The sequence below is a fragment of the Arvicola amphibius genome, chromosome 3 (assembly GCF_903992535.2).
Source record: "Arvicola amphibius chromosome 3, mArvAmp1.2, whole genome shotgun sequence".
Classification (NCBI taxonomy): domain Eukaryota; kingdom Metazoa; phylum Chordata; class Mammalia; order Rodentia; family Cricetidae; genus Arvicola; species Arvicola amphibius.
Window position 1 is genome coordinate 184043970 of NC_052049.1, and position 20229 is coordinate 184064198.

The 20229-nt window shown below is 41.3% G+C and overlaps 1 protein-coding gene across 1 annotated transcript in view; it reads left to right on the forward strand.

Annotated features, from left to right (window-relative positions):
• Positions 1 to 16119, forward strand: part of Golga4 (golgin A4) — a 96538-nt gene extending 80419 nt beyond the window's left edge. Inside the window, exons 22-27 of the mRNA XM_042054755.1 lie at positions 91 to 159; positions 2768 to 2843; positions 5169 to 5272; positions 9597 to 9683; positions 12441 to 12499; positions 15525 to 16119. Coding sequence (XP_041910689.1) covers positions 91 to 159; positions 2768 to 2843; positions 5169 to 5272; positions 9597 to 9683; positions 12441 to 12470 — 366 coding nt within the window. The 3' untranslated portion in view covers positions 12471 to 12499; positions 15525 to 16119. The remainder of the gene's footprint in view (positions 1 to 90; positions 160 to 2767; positions 2844 to 5168; positions 5273 to 9596; positions 9684 to 12440; positions 12500 to 15524) is intronic.
• The last annotated feature ends 4110 nt before the right edge of the window (positions 16120 to 20229 follow it).

Genomic DNA, 20229 nt, shown 5'->3' on the forward strand with positions numbered 1-20229 from the left:
TTTACAAAGAATGTATTTTGCAAGCACTACAGAAACATGTCCAGGAGTCAGTGGGACACACTCGTTTCAGTCTGGCTTTTGTTCTTTCAGGCACAGCTAGCTCAGAAGACCACTCTGATCAGCGATTCCAAGTTAAAGGAACAGGAGTTGAGAGAGCAGGTACTGGCGAGTGCAGTGTCTGTTGATGTGTGCTTGGGTCTTGGCCAATAATAAAACAATTGAGTTAATGATTTAATAGTTGCTTTGAAATTCCTTCAGCCTTTTTGTTTTGTTTTGAGACAGGATTTCTCTGTAGCTTTGGAGCCTGTCATGGAGCTAGTCTTGTAGATCAGGCTGGACTTGTACTTACAGAGATCCACCTGCCTCTGCCTCCTAAGTGCTGGGATTAAAGGTGTGTGCCATCACTGCCTGGCATTTCTTTTGTTGTTGTTGATGGGTTTTTGTTTGGTTTGGTTTTTCTGAAACAGGGTTTCTCTGTGTAGCCCTAACTGTCCTGAAACTCGCTTTGTAGACCAGGCTGGCCTCAGACTCACAGAGATCCGCCTGCCTCTGCCTCCCGAGTATGGGAATTAAAGGTGTGTCCCACTACCACCCAGTAAAATCCTTTCTGTCTTAAGCAGAAAATTTTATTTCTAAATCCATACAAATTCTTTGAGACAGTCTTTACATTTATGATTGTATATATTTAAACTGGAACATTTGTTATTTTTTAAAGAGATTTATTTTATATGTATGGGTATTTTGCATTCATGCATATATCAGTGTAAAATGTGCATGCCTGTTGGCATGGTCCCCTGAAACAAGTTACAGTTGTGAGCACTAGGAATTGAACCTGGGTCTTTTGGAGGAGCAGCTTGTGGTCACAATTGCTGAGTCATTTCTCCAGCCCCAAACTAGAACATTGTATCCTGCTATTTCTAGTGTTTGACATTTTGAATGTTTTGCATTTTTATCATTGTAGTAGGAATTATTTTTCTGGTTTCTCAAAGGAAAAATATGAAAATCATTCTTTAGTGCTTTTCTCCAATGATTGAGTTAATGTTACATGATTTTTACACATAGTATCCGTGGACAGTGTCTGTCACTCAGTTTCAGTGCTCTCCAGGGACTCAGTGTAAGCGCATGCCAGTGTGTATTTATGTGCAGTGGGTGATGCCTAGTGATGATTCTCCCAAGCTGTGGAGAATACTGGCGTATGTCAGCAGGCCACCCTAAGACACTAAATCTCCCAACTTTTCCAGTTTTCTTAAAATACACATAAGCAAGACCTGACAGTTGCTGAAATGGGACATTAATATACTTTACATTGAGTATGCTTGAAATGGTTTGTATTTTTTAAGTTCATAAGAACACTAAGTTAAAGTAGGTAAAGTAAGTCACCTTGCCTCTCCTCTCCCAGTAGTAAAGCACTGTTCTCAAGCTCACTGCTTTAGCACTCCCTGCGTAAGTGTCTTTAAATCTTCAAAATTGTCACAGCCCAGCGAGGTTTGTATTGCTCATTTTTATTGTGATAAAGTTCTCATATCAGAAATTCATCATTGTGCACTTCCTTAACCATCAGTCCTTATTATTCTCTCCCTTCAGCCTCTTGCAACCATTAGTGTTTTCTGTTTCTGTGGATTTGTATGCTGTGTGCATCTCATCTTCTGGGCCCATACAGCACACAGCCTATGACGTTAGCTTCAACAGTGAAACAGCGTATATTCTGTCTGTCCATCCATGTTGTCTGTCAGTTGTCCTGGCTGGGAAAAGAGGCCTGTGCTACCATGCCCAGCTACTTCTTACTTTCTTCTGTGAGCAGTATGTGAATCAAATTCCATGTATGGACCTAGCACAGCTGATAGCCACTCACCAGTTTACACACACAGTGGATTGTTTCCACCTTTTGTCCATAGCAAGTAGTGCTGTTAAGAACATTTGTGTTTCCATGTTTTTGTTTGCTTACTATTTTGATTTTTTTTTTTTTTTTTTTTTGAGACAGGGTCTTTCTGTGTAGTCCTGGCTGTAGACCAGGCTGGCACAAAGATCCTCCTGCCCGAGTGGTGGGACTAAAGGAATACCCATGCCTGAACTTGTGTACCCCTTCTTGCTTGAGCATTTGCAGTTCTTTCAGGTGTGTGTAGGAAGGAGTGGGTTGCTTTCCGTATGAAAACTTGTTGAGAAGCTGCCGCACTGTTCCCATAGCAGCTGCTCCGTGCTGCAGCAGTGGTCTGTAAGGACCTTTCACACCCTTACCAACAAGATTGCTCACTGCAGCCGCCCAGGAAGCTAGGAGGAGCTTCATTGTGGTGTCTGTTCACATTTGTCGAATGATCACTGACTCCAGCCATCTTGTCACCAGCTTCTTGGCCCTTTGTATCTCTTTTCTTGGGATGATGTCATATTTATTAATGTCCTGTGCTTGTTCTAGGTTGTGTTTTCTTTTTGTTGCTGAGGTGTAAGGGCTTATTATGTATTCTGGATACAAATTTATTATCAGGTATATGATTTGCAAATATTTTCTCCCATTTTGTAATTTGTCTTTTTACATTTTTGATGTAATCTTTTAATACAAAAAGGTTTTTATTTTAATAAAATTCAAATTTTTTGTATTTTTCACTATTGAATATGCTTCTAGTTTCTGCCAAAGAAACTATTTCTTTTAATTTTATCACATACATTGTTCCTTCAGCGTTGAAAAGCATCCAGTAGCTCTTCTATAGCTGTTCTTTTCCTTACATGTGATTTTCATATTAACTTTATGGTATGGTTTGAATATTGTCTTTAGGTTCATAATTTAGAAGACCGTTTGAAAAGATATGAAAAGCCTGTGTGTGCGACAACCGTGGGGACACCTTACAAAGGTGAGCGGGCCTCTGCCAGGCCGCCTGCGTGCACTTCTTACTGCCAGATTTATGAATGGGCTTACTTTTTTTATGTGTGTGCTGATTCATATTCTTTTTTATTTTTATTTTGTATCACCTTTTTAGTAGTTGACAAGCATAAACTATATACTTGCTGCAGTATGCTGTTTTTAAAATATTTGTTCATGGCGGAGTGCCAAGTTGAGCTCGTTGGCACCTGTCACTTCACACACGTGACCTTTCGTGGTGGTCGTCTTAGTCGCTGCACTGCTGTGCAGAGTCACCGTGACCAAGGCAGCTTATTACACACAGCCTTTGACTGGGGGCTGCTCCGGTGTCGGGGAGTTAGAGTCCGTGACCATCATGTCTGGGAGCATGGTAGCAGGCAGACAGGCAGGCTTGGTGCTGAGCAGTAGCTGACAACTTAGATCCTTATCCACAGACAGCAGGCAGAGAGATGAACACTGGGCTTGGTGTGGTTTTTGAAACTTAAATGCTCACTCCCCAGTGACACACCACCTCCAGCAAGACCACACCTCCTACTGTTCTCCCAAAACACTTCCACCAGCTAGGAACCAGACATTCAAATATATGAGTCTGTGCGGGCCATTTTCATTCAGACCAGTACACTGTGAGAACACATTAATCTAGAGCTTCTGGTTTCCCAGCATGGCAGCTGTCTTGAAGGTGTTTCTGTTATGATGCTGACATTTTGTCTCCTTTGAACAATGACCACGCCCACTCCACCTGATCTCCCAGCTGGTGGTAACTACCGTCTTATTCTGTTCTTTGCATCTAGCTTGTGAAGATTTCATTTATGTGAGTGATATCCTGCAGTACTTGTCATTCTGTTTCTGGTCTGCTTTGTTTAATGCAGTGTCTTATAGCCTCATTTCTTACATACATACTAAATCCGAGTGTGAAACATTATTCGGTACACATTGCATACGTCAGCACATCTAAATGATAAAAAATCCGAGCAGTCTGGTGGACTGACTGTGCACACTAACCTTCTGCATGCTGCTGCTTTTAAGATTTGAATGATCACCCTCCTATAGGGAGAAATAGAGTTTCCTCTCCGTATAAGCCCCTATGTGTACTTCTGTAATCTATAATCAGCACCTTCATGATGCTGAACCCCTCTGACACTGTGCTACTTATTCTTCTGCCCTTATATTTAATATCTATGTATAAATTTCCAGCAACATTTTGTTTAGATTTTCCAAGTTGCGGAATTTACGTGATCTTTTTCTTTGTTTTGTTTAGTGTAAGTTTGAGAGTCATCTAGGTTGTATATTTTATTCCATTAGCTTGTTGCATACTTGTCCATGTCTCCTGTAGTTTACACGTAGATTTTCTGTAGAATACGGAACTAAGAATAGAATTGGCACATCACAGGATGTAAAATTTTTGGCCCACTGATGTCCACTTTCCTTGGCACCACTGTGGCCTCAAGTTAGGTTGTCATTATCTTTTTCATAAGATCTTAAATTTCCTCTTATTTTGTTTTTATTAGCATTTATTAATTATACAAATTAATGAGCTCTCAGGACATTTCCATATTTGCATATAATTACATTTATCTTATGCGCAGCCTTTTTCACTCTTTCTCACTCGGCTTTCCGTTTCCTCCCTTCACACAGTTAACAGCCTCCTTGAGCCCCGAGTGCTGGGATTTCAGGCTTGGGCCACTGGACACAGTTTACATAGAAATACTTGAAAATCGCTAGGACGCCATACTTTGCACACTTTCAGGTTTTTTATTTATCTTGTGTTTCAAACATTTTTTAAGGGGGCTGGAGAGATGGCTCAGTGGTTAAGAGCATTGCCTGCTCTTCCAAAGGTCCTGAGTTCAATTCCCAGCAACCACATGGTGGCTCACAACCATCTGTAATGAGGTCTGGTGTCCTCTCTGGCTAACTGTATACATAATAAATAAATATTAAAATTTTTTTTAATTTGATTTGAGCTGAGTACTCTAATATTAGAATGCTGAAATGTCTGAGATATTAAATCATTAATAAAATGAAGATGGTAGTGTCAGTCACCAGGATGCCTGAAGTCAGCCACATGCTATTTAGCAGAGACACTAACGTTAAGGAACTTTTACACTGACCTGGTCTTGTAAGAGAAGGATACGGCAAGTAAAAATCCTGCAGCAGTTCTCATTTTCACTTCTACCAAGCCGCTGGGATGTTCCCAGTGTGGACGTGTGGGTAGCACAGCACAGCCGTGGGAAGCAGTGCCTCTTCCTGTTCCCTTCTTTGTGTCCTGATGTGTCTGCTTTCTGAGTGGCAGGTTATCTGGTTGATGTTTTCTTGACAGGCGGCAGTCTACAGCACACTGATGCTTCACTCTTCGGAGAGCCCACTGAGCTCGAATATTTGCGGAAAGTCCTGTTTGAATATATGATGGGCCGGGAGACCAAGGTATGGGTCCTGCCTCGTGACTTGGTGTCAGGCTCTTTTTAACACACACACTAGATCGTTATGCTCAGACAGTGTTCACAGAATGAACTGACTGGCAGTCCTGTTTGTTTTAAGATGATATTTAAATTTAAAAATGTTATTAGCTGTTACTAAATACTGCTGCAATGCAAATCTCATAAATAATAAGGTGTTTTTAAAAAGTGAAGTATATGGCTAGTTTTTTTGTGTGTTGTGTGTGTTTGTGTGTGTGACTGCAGATTTTAAAAGCAGGAGAAGTGATTTTATTTTAAGGAGGTTTCGTTTTTGTTTTTGTTTTCTCCTGAGAAAGGGTTTCTCTGGAACTTGTTCTGTAGACCAGGCTGGTCTTGAACTCACAGAAATCCACCTGCCTCCGCCTCCCGAGCGCTAGGATTAAAGGCGTGCGCCACCACTCCCTGGTTTTAAGGAGGTTTTTACTGCACTCTAGATAGCACTGTGAATCACTGTACTATCACCATGACAATGACTGCTAAGGAACATCCAGAGATAGTTTAGTCTGTTACAAGTCATTTCTGCATGTGTGGGATATTGATCATCTTTAAATTACCACACTGTGGAAGTAGGAATGGCTAGTCAATTTGTTTTCTAGAATGTAGCTCCTACATCAGGCCCTTGATAGAGACTTATTTGTGTCCTCTACAATTTGTTTAAAACCTTATATTGGATACTTGGCAAATATATCTTGAATGGAATTGAATGTTGTTAGGGAATTTCATGAACTTTTTTTTATCAGTAAAAGTTTTGTTGTAATCATTGTCTGTTTTTGACACTTGTAGGCTCTTCTCGGGATTTGCATTGTCTGTGTCATGACTGAGAATGGTACAGTGACTTTTCTGTCCCTGGAAACTGTATGGATATGTGCTGAGTCACAGAGATGCTGGCCAGTTCAGACAGTGATCTGGAAAGGGGATGTAAAGCCGAAAGGAGCAAGGCATAGATAAGGACCTTAAACAGTATTCCAAGTTTGTAGGTTGGAGACACAGAGAAGCACCAGGAGCCAGAGTTCATATGAATCCTTAGTATTTGTAGAATTGGTTTGTTTACATCAAGCAGATTTAGGGAGTATTTTTTGTTGCTTGGTTTCGGTTTTGGATTTTGAAGCATGGTCTTGCTGTATTACCTGCTTTGCCTCCCAGGAGCTGGTATTACAGGCATATACTACCATGTCTGACCATCAAATCCTTTCAGATAAAAATTATGTTACAGTAATGTGATCTTGACAGGGATGTATTAGTTCCCAGTGGTCCAGTGTCCCCTTTCCTTCAGGGCTTTACTGGTTTTTCCCTTGTCTTAAGGTAACACCGATGAATGACTGTTTCTCTTTACTGTGCTCTTAATGCAGTTAAAGCAGCGGCCTTGGCAGCTTGGGAGGTGGCTAACATTGTGTGCAAGTGCAGGAGGTAGGAGACTGAGCTTTAAGATCCTCTCAGACGGGAGCCACTTGGACTCTACTGTTGGGGTGCAACTGGGCTGGCTAACACACCGTGGCCTTCCTGAGTCTAACACACTAGCTGCCGCTGCCTTTTGCTCCTGGGGAGTGTAGCTTGTGAAATGTCGTTTCCAAGTTGAAAACTTTGGAAAAGAGACAGCCCAAGCCAAATGTAATCTTGTGCTTTCTGAGCCAGTGGTTCCCTTCAGCTTACAGTGTGGAAGGCAGCGAGAATACCGCTCCAGCTGCCCCAGAGGCACAGCTTCTTGATGGCCTTCATCTGCATTTGTTGTGCTTTTCTGACTAATGATGATGAGCAGCCTAGAATTCTTCCCTCATGTTACATGTGCGCGTTGAAGCTGGTCGTAGGTGTAGGCTACTGTTCGTTCACACATGGACGTGGAAGCTGACGCCACTCCTGACTTTAGAACTGAGCAGTTTGTCCTCAGTTACCACACTGTGGAGCGGAGTGCGTTAAGGATGGTGAGAGTTTCCCTTGTGGGGCTTTAGACTGGAGAGGCTTAGGTTCTGTTCAGGGCTCTCAGCACTCATTCAGGATGGACAGCAGCTGAGAGAGAAGGCCCAAGAGAATGATGTGTAAGCTCCTTAAGTCACAAGTAGTCTGGTCCAGCTGAGCACTGTATCTGTGAGGTGCAGTTGTCTCCAGCTGGGACCAGACAGTCTTGAAGGCTAGATGATTTAAAATAATTTCAGAATTTTATGTGTATACATCACAGAGCAGATGACCCTGAATGCAATCAACAAGAATGAAGCTGTTTTTTGACACAACTTTTGCTGATTTGCTTAGTTTCTCTATATTAACAAGGAACTTAGAGTGGAGAGCATGTTATGTTTTAGGGTGAACCAGCCTGTGGAGGACCTGGTGGTGTGTTGTCTGCACCTAGCAGTCTCCATGTATCGTCCTACCTGTTTTTCTTCACCTGCTTTGGCTACAGCATTCTTCGTGAGGCAGGTGCTTAAAGAACACTCATATAGTACACATAGGCTTGTAGCATGGAGCCCCCCAGCCTGCTTTTCCCACTGGGTTTTGGTCCTCCACTCTGTTGTTGATACTACATCCAGTCTGCCTTCCGTTTTGCTCTGTAAGCTTAATTGAAGAGGCATTCCCTGAGGAAGCAGTAGCCAAAGAGTTTGCCTATAAATCAGCTGGCTCATTTGAACGTCTCCATACTCCTCAGGGTCTGAGGATGTGTTTTGGAGAGCAGACAGTCTGATTTCTTTCCAGGATATAGTGAGAGTCCTGGCTGCTCCATGAAAGCTTTTCTGGCGAGCTGGAGGCTCTACTGGCTGTCAGCTGTAGATTCTGGGTCACTGGTGAATTCTAGAAGTGTGAAGAGGCAGCTAGTCACAGATCCTGGTTGTGTCATTACAAACGTGTTTGGATGTGGATGCGTGTGGGTTCAGAGTGAGTTGTACTTTGTTAGCTTGTATGATACTGAAATTAAGGAAATGGTCCATATAACTGAATTTTAGATTTTTGGTACCTGGGGGAAAAGTTTTTATAAATGGGACATAGGAAGTTGCCTCTCTGTTAACAAAAAGAAAACTCTGAAATAGTTCCTACTTCTTATTTCCTTTAGCCTATTCATGATGTATATGCTTGACCTCCATACTCAAGTTTTGCACACTAGTTTGTGTTCTGTCTAGTTGATATGAAATCCTTCAAGAGCCTGATTGTTTTAAGTGGCATTTTTAGGGTTTTTTTTTAAGTTATTAAAATGGCAGAGGCAAAGGCAAGAAAGATACCTGAAACTAAAGTCATTGTGTGTGGGGTCTGCGTCTAGTAAGTTATTAGGAATGTATAATGTCTTGCCTTGGCTCTACAGGTAAGAGTTTTAAAATGTTAGTTTCTTTCCTCTCTGGTAATAATTTAGTTTTTCTAGTGATATGAATGAAGTTTCAAAACTTTGGGTTGATAATGTTGTGCTGATTTTTTTCCCTACAACTTTTCCCAGAAACTCACTGCTGCCAGCACACACACAAGCCTATACACAGAGTACATGTAGCCATGAGCACTGGTCCTCTTGTCTGGGATGCTCTACCATGCACTGTAGGAATCCCCAGGAGAGTGTACCACCTGATTTGATGTAAGCGCTGAACTCCTTGTCCTTCTTACTTCCTAAGTGACATCTTCTTCCCTCTCTGTCTCCCTCACAACATCTCAGCTTGATACACAATAGGGAGTTTCAACCCTTGAGGAGATTTCCAGGAGCTTATGAGTGACAGTCTGACTCACGGTATATTTATTCTGATCTGCACAGTTTATGATCTTGTTTTGCAAACCTCCATGTGTAATGTTTTGATTCATCATGTGTTCTACCAAACAAAACATTGTGTTCCTTTAATATGTAATTTCTACTAGGCCAATGTGCTGCATGTCCTGAAAAGTAACTACTAAGCATGTTCATGTCCATGCAGTAGCCCATTTTATGAGATATATGATGTGATTTAGTTAGAGCCGAACCCTGGGGGCTTCTAATCCTTGTTATTTAGAGCATATATTTTGCAATGCATCACTGTATTGTTACTGCAAATATGAGGCCTTTTTAGATGAATCCATGATGATATTTCATCTTAAGCCAAAAGACCAAGAGCTAGATCTTTATGTAGCTTCATGCTATTGGAGATGCATCGTCTAAAGTAATTCAGACGCAGACCTCGTAAGGAACCTTCTTGAATTGAAATGCTAGTGCTTCCTTGACTGATAATCTTCACATCATACTTCTTTGTTCGTGGCTTCCATTGAGAGCACTAAAGAACCCCTCAGCAGAACATGTCAGACGGTGTGAGACTGCCTCGCCTCATGTCTACTAATCTCTTTCCTGTCGCTTCTAGACCATGGCGAAAGTTATAACCACTGTCTTGAAATTTCCTGATGATCAGGCTCAGAAAATTTTGGAAAGAGAAGATGCCCGGCTGATGGTAAGTTCCAGAAGGAAGATGTAGGGAGGCAGCTTTCTTACAGTTTATATTCTACCTCATTTGTAAAAAGAAATTGAAATATTTTGAATGTCTTTTGTACTACAACTTAAAAAGTGGTAGTTGATTGACATTAAGAAAGTTTAAGCTGGATGTGGTGGGGACTCTGAAGGGAGAGAGTGGTCTTTCTCAGTAGTAGATGGACATTGGTGCCATGTGTGTAGTGTGTAGTTCCCAGAGCTTGAGCTGCTATGGTAAGGATGGAGGAGAGTTTGTCCTTCTGCTGCACAGAGCACAGCTTCTCAACAGCACCATGTCCTTTCTTCTATTATAAAGTATTTTCATGGGCATTGATTCGAAAGACTTTAATCATCTTTGGGGCCAATAAGATAACTCAGCAGACAAAGGCAGATAGCAATGCCAAACAACGCAACTCTCAAGGCAGACCAAAAAATATTTAAGCATATCTAAAGGATAACATTAGCTTGTTTATCCTTGGGTAAAGTGGTTTTCATTCTAGAAAGGGATGAACTGGGACTGGCTCTTGAGTTAATTTTCCCTTGCTCCTGAGGTTGACCTGCCCAGGCTTTAAACAAAGCCTCATGTTTCTTGACACTTTGCTTGCTGAATAAATTCAGTCTTCAGCCACCTACTACTATGGCCGTTACAGAGAATATAGGAAAGTGGAAACTTTGAAGGGCACAGAATGGTGACTTTCATCCAATCACATGTAATGAAAATTGGCCTTATAGATCATTCAAGTGATAAAAATAGGTAGGAAATACAAAGTAATTTATGGGCATGAAGTGGGGGAGATCCTAAAATATAAACTGAAGATTAATCAAATTGAATGGCCTTATTTTGGGGAGGGGGTCAGTTTGAAGGGGTTGTTGGTGTTTGTAGAGTGATTCAGGGTCATTTCCTCTATCTCTAAGAGAGCTTCATTAATATAGTGTAGTTGGCTGAAATTGGAACCAGGAGATTCTGTTGTTATAAAGAAGCCTCTTTTTGAGTTTTCCTAAAAGAACAGTTTTCTCAGTAAAGTGCTCCAGACCTGGAAGACATAAATCTACGTGTCAGTTTCCCGAATGACTACGCTGGCAGGATATTTCCTTTCCTTGGTCTCTGAGGGTTTGTCTTCTTCCTCACTCACTCGCTTGTGCTTGGCTCTCACACTCATCCTCCATGTTGCCTGCTTACTCTGCTTTGTGGTTTTAGAGCCTCATGCATGCTGGAGCCCTGCACCAGTGAGCTGCATCCGCAGCCTTATGTATAGTTCTGGATTTAGTTCTCGATCATTCTTGTACTGTTGGTCTCTCCCGTTTCCATTTGAGTCAGAATTGTTTAAGTCTCTTAAGTTAATAAATCATCTTTATAACGTTTTAGGTGGCATCTTCCATACATGCCAGGAGTTTGAAAATAAATTCAAATAAAAATGGCACATAAGGAAAAATAGTGCATATGTAAATGTGTGTTTGACTGATGCTGTTAGGATAAGACTCTTGTCAGGTCACTTTTTAAAATGTAAACAATTCAGAAAAATTACGTGGAAAATCTTTTAAATCTTAAACATCCCGACTGTTTGCCCCATGCCAAGATCATGTCTGTTAATAGTGTGGCAAGTCCGGAAACATGCCATGAATTCCAGCACTTAGGAGGTGAAGCAGAAGAATCTCAAGTTCAAGGCCATCGTGGGCCACAAAGTGGGAGAATCTCTCAAAATAAAACATTAAATAGCTCCACTAGATTTTTCTTTGTTTGATTTACTAAGTGGTTTTCATTTCTTAAAAGCATAGACAGGATATCCACAAACTTTATTTTGTGTGCTTCTGCAGGTTTTCCTACAGAATGCTAACCTACTATGTTGTGTGTATTGAAAAACATTTTTCTATTTAATTGTGCTACTTTTTACTAACTTCGTATTAAATATGTATGTTCTTCAGAAGCTTGTCACTCCATCCAAAAATAGACTCAGGTTTGGCAAACAGACTTTGTTATCATACTGCCATCTCAAAGCAAACCATGAAGCTAGCTAATGATGATGGGTGATGTCACCTGACGTTAGGGCGTGGCTGAGATCAAGTTCCTTTACCTTGAAGTCGCAACATGATGTTTCATTCCTGCAAACACTCTTTTTTTTTTCTTTTTTCTTTTTTGGGTCAGGGTTTCTCTGTAGCTTTTGGAGCCTGTCCTGGAACTCACTCTGTAGACCAGGCTGGCCTTGAACTCACAGAGATCGACCTGCCTCTGCCTCCCGGGTGCTGGGATTAAAGGAGTGAGCTACCACCACCCGGCCCCGCAAACACTCTTGATACTCTTTTGAATTATAAGGGAATTACTCAGTGATAAAGTTGATACTTTTTAGGAATGAGAGTTCAATATACAGTTGTACTGTGTTTCAAATTTATCAACTTCCAAAAGTTTGTGGGAATAAACTAAAATTAGGGAAATCAAATTTTAATTTATACTATAAAGGACTTAAGAAAAAATAGCTTTATAATATAACCTCCTCTAATTCACCTGGCAGTTAAAGGCACCCTTAGCATGAAGCACATTTTCAGCATTTAAACTTTTAAATGAAAATTAAAAGTAAAAAATCTAGGATGGGGGAATTATTACATAGTCCTTATGCTTGCCTGGTGACCCTCAGTTTGAAAACAGTTAAGTACTATCTGTAATTCTCCACTTCATATTCACAAGATAACCTGTGCACTGTTGTCTGAAAACTAACCCAACAAGCTTTTCCTCTTGGCTTTGTAGTTTCCTTCACCTCGCAGTGGCATCTTCTGATACCTGAGTCTGTGCTTAGTAAGCGTGTGGTGAGTGGAGAGTCATATGTCTTGTAACTTTGGTACTGAAATCACAGATATTGCATGCGATTAACCATTTCACTGCGATTATTTTGTTCTTTTTAATGAGCATGATTACGACATTGGGTTAATGTAATTGCTTTCTGTTGTTTATGTTAAATGGACACATATATATATAATATGTATTATATATATATTAAAAATCAACAAAAATGGCATTTGAAGTTACTACAGATTATCATAGAGAAATGAAAAATAATTTTTCAATGTGAAGTGATGAAATACAATGTGTGCTATGTTTCAGATTCAAATGAAGAGATGTATTTCACACATCCGGATCCTAGATTGCTATAAAGCTTAATTAGAATGCTAGTTTAAACACAATGAAAACTAATAAAGCTGATTAAAATAAAGAGTTTCATTGCATCCTAGGATTGCACAGCTCAATTGAAGAGAGCACATGGGTTCTGTAGCTGCTCCTAGGCAGCCTAGTTTAATTGAATATGGCTGTTTCTGATGAACATTTTATTACAATGAAATGTAATTATTTTAAATGTTTCCCATGATTTACTGTCTTTAAGGATTCTGAGTCTCACACAGTATTCATGTCTTTACTTGATTTAATATTGCCGTAAACATTTAGGGTCCACACAGACCTCAAACTTGGCTGCAATTTTCACAGATAAATTGAATCACAGTCAGTAAAACCTGATTATACTTCATGATGTGGTTTGTTCCAGCCATGAACAAATGTAGCAGGATCTTTTAAAGAATGTTTTAATTTAAAAATGTTCATTTTAAAAAGATTTATTTACTTTTATGTGTCTGTGTGTTTGTCTATGTGCATGCGCACCACAGAGGCCAGAAGAGGGCATTAGATCCCCTGGAACTGGAGTTAACAAGGTGGTTTAGCCACCCTGTGGGTGTTGGGACCTGAACAGGAACAGCCAGTGCCCTTACTCTGTGGAGAATGTCTCCAGCCCCTCTATTTTTTAAGGTTTTTTTTTCAAACTGCCTGCATCAGGTCTCCTTTATTCTTCATATTGTGTCATCTAACTTGCTTGCATGATTACCTAGAGCCGTCCTGTCCCTGTCTCCTTTACAGTGGTCGGCAGTGCAGAGTATGGTTTATTAGGTGGCTGTAATAAGCCTAGGTACAGCTTAGGGAACACCTTCAGAGTCAGACAGAAATATGCAGGGGACAGAAGCACTTCTCCCTTCTATTCAGAACAACAGGTCTTGGCCTTCCCACAGTCTCCCTGCCCCCTCTTCCAAAAATCCCTTTTACAGCCCCTTACCATAAGTGATGCTACAGAAGCAAGGTTTTAATGCTTCTGGGACTGGGATAGGCAAGAATGGGAGTAGGGACATCAGGCATTGACCAGCAATGACCTCTGGTTTGTTTCTTTTTTAAAAAATTTCATTTATTTATTTATTTGTTTGTTTGTTTGTTTATTTAGAAAGGGTTTTTCTGTGTTGCCTAGGCTGGGATTTTCCTGCCCCAACCTCCCTAATGATTGGATTACAGGCATTTGCCACAGGGTCTGGCTAGAATGACCTTCATTTTGCTGAGTGGCCTCTATTCTGACGTCAGAGATTAGGGCTAAATAGCCATACAATCTTTGGGAGACAGTTTTCTAAGGGAGTCTTCTAAAACCTTTTAAGTGGAAGTGTCAGTGAGCTCCCGTAGGGGCAAAGATGGCTCCAGCATTAACTAGACACTGATGAAAGAACACAGGAGACAGGATTGCAGATAGCCTCACGGACATTTGAATGTAACTTTTTTACTTCAGATATTAAAAACATGCTGGTAACTTTAGTGAAAAAATAATAAGAAACAACAAGTTTATGAGCCTTGAGTGGCTGTGAGTCGGATGTCTCCCTAGCTAGTCAAGTAGCGCAGTGTCAGCTACACAGGGCTGCAGACAGCTGCTCTCACACTGGAAGCGCCTGCCTCTTCATTTCTGCTCAGCAACTGCTTGTCCATTCAGCGTTCAGGGTGAAACATTTCAGACCCAAGCTTTGCAAAACCGAGTGAATGCCCACGTCTGCCGCCACTCTCCAGGTTCTAACGTTCTGTGAGACTCTCTCCCAGTTCTCTCTCTTTCTCTCCAGCCTTTTGTCATGTTTGATCGTTACCTGTAGACATCATGCTTGCAAGCATTTCACAGTGCAGGTACAAGCGAATAAATGTGTTTTTAAGAAGAAAATTAACGTACAAGTATGATTATCATGCTCAGTAAATGAAATACCAAGATAATACTAATGTTATCTAATATTATATACAATATTCAATTTTTCCATTTTTTGAATGAGATCCTTCATGAATGTTTAAGACCCCAGGCTCCACAAAGTGCACACATTGCAAACTGTGTTCTGAGGTCTCCTTTAAACTAGAGGACTTGGTCTTTAAACTAGAGGACTTGGTCGTTTTGCTTCATAGCATCAAGGCTGTGCCACTTCGTCGAATGGATTTTGTTTCCTAGAAGTGTTTGGACCGAGGCTTCAAAGTACTGACCGAGAAGGAGAACCCTCAGCAGGGGCTCGGGGCCAGCAAGATGGTGGAGCTAGCTTTCTAAAAAACACTCAGTTTGTCTCTACTACTTGACCTCTAACATTCTAAATAACATTCTCAATCTGAGCACTAGCATGTAGCATTTTAATCTAGGAAACTCTTAGGGAGATCCTGGGGTTGTGTCTCATTTTAATGAATTTAGGATGAAGCTTAGCCTTTTACACAACAGTGCCAATGCCACTTTCCTCAGGGTTCAATTAAGCAGCACTGGATTCATGATCCTGGTCTTAGCCTCAAAATCCACACCTAAATACTGTTCTCTGGGACTGCTCAATCAGTTTAAAGTACTCTAAAAGTAGTTTCTAGAAGATTCCATTAGGAATCAATATTTGAAATGTTTTTACTTTATGTCATCCTTAGAGTGTAAGTTATTTTACCTTGAAAACAGAAACAGTTCTCACATGGAGTCGGCTGTAAAGCTTGTTTGTTTTTCACCCTAATTTCCTTGTTGTTTTTCAGTCATGGCTCCGAACTTCATCTTGAAGAAATGGGGAGAGCGAGGCCGGGCTACCGCTGCTTGGCAAACGGTCTTACCCTGGCCCGCACGCGCACTGCTTGCAAAGCTGGTGTTCTGGGTGGAGAAAGGGGGGTGGTTTTGTTCTTTTCCTTCAGTTTTTCTTTGGGAAGTCTTCTGTGGTTGTGGCTGTTCTGACTGGCGTGGCCTGGTCACTCAGTGTCCCTGTCATCTTCCACCCCTTAAAGAACCGCTGTCTTCCTTATTTATTTCAGGGGGATTTCTTTTTCTTCTTAAAGACTTGTGCAATATATTTTGAGGTGAAACTTAGTGGATTTTTTCTGATAAATTAGAGAAAATTCTCTATTTCCCAGATTGACTTTTTGACTATTTGCTAAAGCCTAATTCTTTAAGCTATGATAAGTCCCAAATGGCAGAACCTCATGTTTACCTAGCTTTTATACTTATATTATTTTTCAGAGGAAAAAATACTACTGTAAATTGTAAATAGTCAATACATAATCCTATTGTATACACATCAGTGACTGTTGGCCATGTCATCTCAGAGGATCAGATAAATAAAGTATATTTCCTTTATAATATTTCTCATTGTGCTTTTTTGTACGTTAAAATCACTTTCAGCTGATTAAGCATCCATGTTTCAGTGAAATGAATGTAGAGAGGTTGCCGGGAGAGCTAAAAAGGGACACTAGGAAAGGTTTGTGTGTGCTCGGCTTCATATGAGCAATGGGAAGGACGTGGACTCCTCTGTTGTTCCAGGAGAGCTTCTGTAGGCTCTGGAGGTCACTGGTTCTCTTAAGCCTAATGAGAGAGAAGCTCCCACACACCAGGCCATGGGAACTGCTAAGAAGGGTTCACATACCCTTCATGTTCCGGGGAAGCGGTACTTGAACTTGTACATCTATAGACTTCTGAGATTGAACTTCAGTTATCCAGCCAGTTGGCTAGCTTTGCTGGGGGTTCTTGCTCTATGAGAAGAGTGCAACCTCTGTAGAGGGGAATGGGGCCACCCACACCTTACAACTGACCTCCTCGTTCTTTAGAGAGACGACAGGAATCACCCCCCACCTACCCACCCACATACTCTTATTTAAATTGGCAAAATTGTATACCACTAAAGGGTTTCTGACAGTAAAATGACTTACCTTTTTTTGTTTTTTTTGTTTTTGTTTTTCGAGACAGGGTTTCTCTGTAGCTTTGGAGCCTGACCTGGAACTAGCTCTTGTAGTCCAGGCTGGCCTCAAACTCACAGAGATCTGCCTACTTCTGCCTCTCGAGTGCTGAGATTATGACTTACCTTTTTTATGCCTCTTCCTGGGAAAGCAGTCAGCTGGCCTTGAAGCCTGGAGGCAGAAGCTAATAGCATTTGATTTGTAGAGGGTGCTCCCAGGAGTGTGCCTCAGCTTGCTTATCCAAGTGGGAAGCAAGCCTTCAGCTGTGCTTGGTGTTAGCACCTTGGGCCCAGATGAGAACTTTCAGCAAGTACTTCTGATTTGAAGTTGGGGATACCAGACTTTTCTCAATGGTAGTTACAGGACGTGTTGGCATCACAGGTGCTATAGACTGGGTACTTTTCTCAGTGGTAGTTACAGGATGTGTTGGCATCACAGGTGGTAGAGACTGGGTACTTTGTCTTCCATTCTCTGGTACTTGAGAAACAAGTTTGTAATGGCCGCAGGTCAGCTCCAAATCACAGAGAAAACCTGTCACCTCAGTGTTCATTCCTGACCCTGCTCAAGCCCGGCTGTCTCCAAGACATTGTGATCGTGGTGTGCAGAACAACAGTCTGATGCCAAGAAATTGGTGGTTAATGTTGGAAGGTGTTAGAAACCATGCAGTTGACACTTTGGCACAACTTTTACTTGCAAATCACGGCAATTTGTGGTTACTTTGTTTATGATGCATGTGAATCTTGGTTGCTGTTAGAAATTGTTGAATTCAGCATGTCTAAATTGAAGGATGGAAACATTTTTATTATGTATATATATATATATGTTAGTCTTTTAAAAACAGTTTTTAATGTTATTTTATGTGTGTACATGCATTATGATAATGAGGTAGGGTGCTTGTCGTGGCTTGAAGACAAAGACGCTAAAAAGAAAGCCCACACTAGCTCAGAATTGAGTATAATAATGGGTTATTTATTTAGGGGTAGACTCACAGATCAGAGTCCTGCATGAACAGGGAACAGGAACCAAATCCAACAGCCGGAAGAGAGGGAATGCACGCTTTACATTGGCATTTATAATATAAGAGGCCACGCCCAAGTGGGTGGGTAACTTATTTATTTATTTATTTATTTTTTTGGTTTTTCGAGACAGGGTTTCTCTGTAGCTTTAGAGCCTGTCCTGGAGCTAGCTCTTGTAGACCAGGCTGGCCTCGAACTCACAGAGATCCGCCTGCCTCTGCCTCCCGAGTGCTGGGATTAAAGGCGTGCGCCACCACCGCCCGGCTCTTTTTTATCTTTTATTTATTTATTTATTTATTTTGGTTAATGGGTGGGTAACTTAAAGGCTATTGGCTGTAGGATTTTCCACAGCACCTCCCCTTTTTGTTTAAAAAAGAGTTCTAAGCTTAATACAAAATTATATACAATAAGAACAAATAACAGGTATAAAAATTAGAATTACAACCAGCATAAAAATATTAAGAAATGTGATAAATGTTTCAATAATTATTCTATCCTAAGGAGTTTAAGTCTTGTATTATAAATAACTTGGCAAAGTCATGAGAGGAAAGTAACAATGACTATCTAGTCTTCAACCCCATCGAAGATGAGAAGGGAAATAATATTACTTGAGTAAGCAGGAAGTGCAATCAAGCAACTTCAAAAATGTGCAACAAATGACAGAGGCAACTGTTTCATTGTACATGGGCATTTTCAAAGGTTAACAAAACAAACAGCCTGAAGTGCAGAGTCTCATCTTATCGCAGTTAGTTGTTAGGCTGGAGAGCTGGCTTGGTGACTAAGAGCAGTTACTGCTTTTGGAGAGGACTGGAGTTTGATTCCCAGCACCCACACAAGGCAGCTCACAGCTGCCTCTAATTCCAGCTCTGGGGATCCAACACTCCCTTGTTGGTACCACACACAAGTCCATATGTGCACACACAGACACATAAATAAATTCTTTACAAAAGGGTTTGAGGTTGTTCACCTTGCTACAGCAGGAAACCATCTGTTGGCCTCTATCAGATGGAGCAGCTCCTGCCTTTAAAGAAGGAATGGGCAGTGTGTTCCCTCTCTGTCCCCATTCTCCCACCTCTGTATGTCAGCAGTGGGCAAGACAGCATAAGTCTCTGATTTGGATTGTGAGTTTTAAAATTGTGGTTATTATATCTTTTATGTTCAGAATTCTCACTTGGTTCTTTACATTGTCTCCTGTTTTGCAGAGATAATACTTTTGCTCCAGGCCTGTCTGGAGCTTCTCACTGAAGCATCTGTGAAGATCTGTCAGATCCCTCTAACATCTGTCACGTGTGTTTCGTTAGTCCCAGTTACATGGATATTAGGAAACTGGATGTTATCCTGTGTTCACTGCCTCTTTTGATGCTGCTTTGGCGGAGAAGGGGCTGAGTGAGGGTTCATTGTAAATGGAGATTCCATGCACATTTCCCGAATGCTCAGACTCAATAATCACACAGAAACTATATTAATAACAACACTGTTTGGCCAGTGACTCGAGCATATTCCTAGCTAGCTTTTAAATTAACCCATTTCTATTAATCTTTGTATCACCACGAGGCTGTGGCCTACCAGTAAGGCTCTGGCATCTTTCTCCTTCGGCAGCTACATGGTATCTACCTGACTCCACCTTTCCTCCTCTATCTCTGCTTGGATTTCCTGCTTTTCTATATTCTGCCCTGCCATTGGCCAAAGCAGCTTCTTTATTAACCAACGGTAATAAAGCATATTCACAGCACACAGAGGGAATCCTGACTGCCAGGTGTGAGTGGGAGCTCAGGCTCTCCACTCAGCCTCTATTGGTGCCCAGGATAGGGGAAGGTGGGTGTAGAACTTGGGTTCCTGAAAGCTGTCACGGAACTGGCTGGAAGGAATAAGGGTGCCTTTTTACTGCTCCTCAACTAGTTTACAGCGATCCATATGAAGGTGGTTTTTAACCTCTGGGTAGTGACAATAGACTTCAATCAGTATACTTCATCTTATACCACCTCACCAGTGGATAAGAGGGGCACCTGTTTGTTGCCAGAGATAATAGAAATTCAGGATTCTCGTTTGATAGTGTGGGAAGGTCTCTGCCACTCACCAGGGATATTCCAGACTCTGCCTTCTCTGATAGCCACCCCAACAGAGATGGGGGTACCTCACAGCTTGGTGGATGTTAGATGTTAGTGTGGATTCCCCACTCTACAAGTGTGGCATCAGTGGGTTCAGGGCCACTGTTTTTGGTGATACTAATCTGGTGTATCAGTTAATTTGAAATTTACTGTCCTCCCAGGCTGCTTTTCTGATTGGTCCTTTGGCTGGAGAGTGAAGGCTCTCATTGGAAGTTTTTGTTTTTCTGTGTCATTTTTGCTTTATCTCCATTATTTCTCAGTAACTGCCTTTTCCAGCAATCTGTCTGGGGTCTGTGAGGCAAAGAGTTTCCACTGCCATGCACTCCACAGGCCCTGAGCTTCCTAGCGGCTCTGCCTTCTCCCTATCTTTCAGCTGTGTTCAATCTATAACAC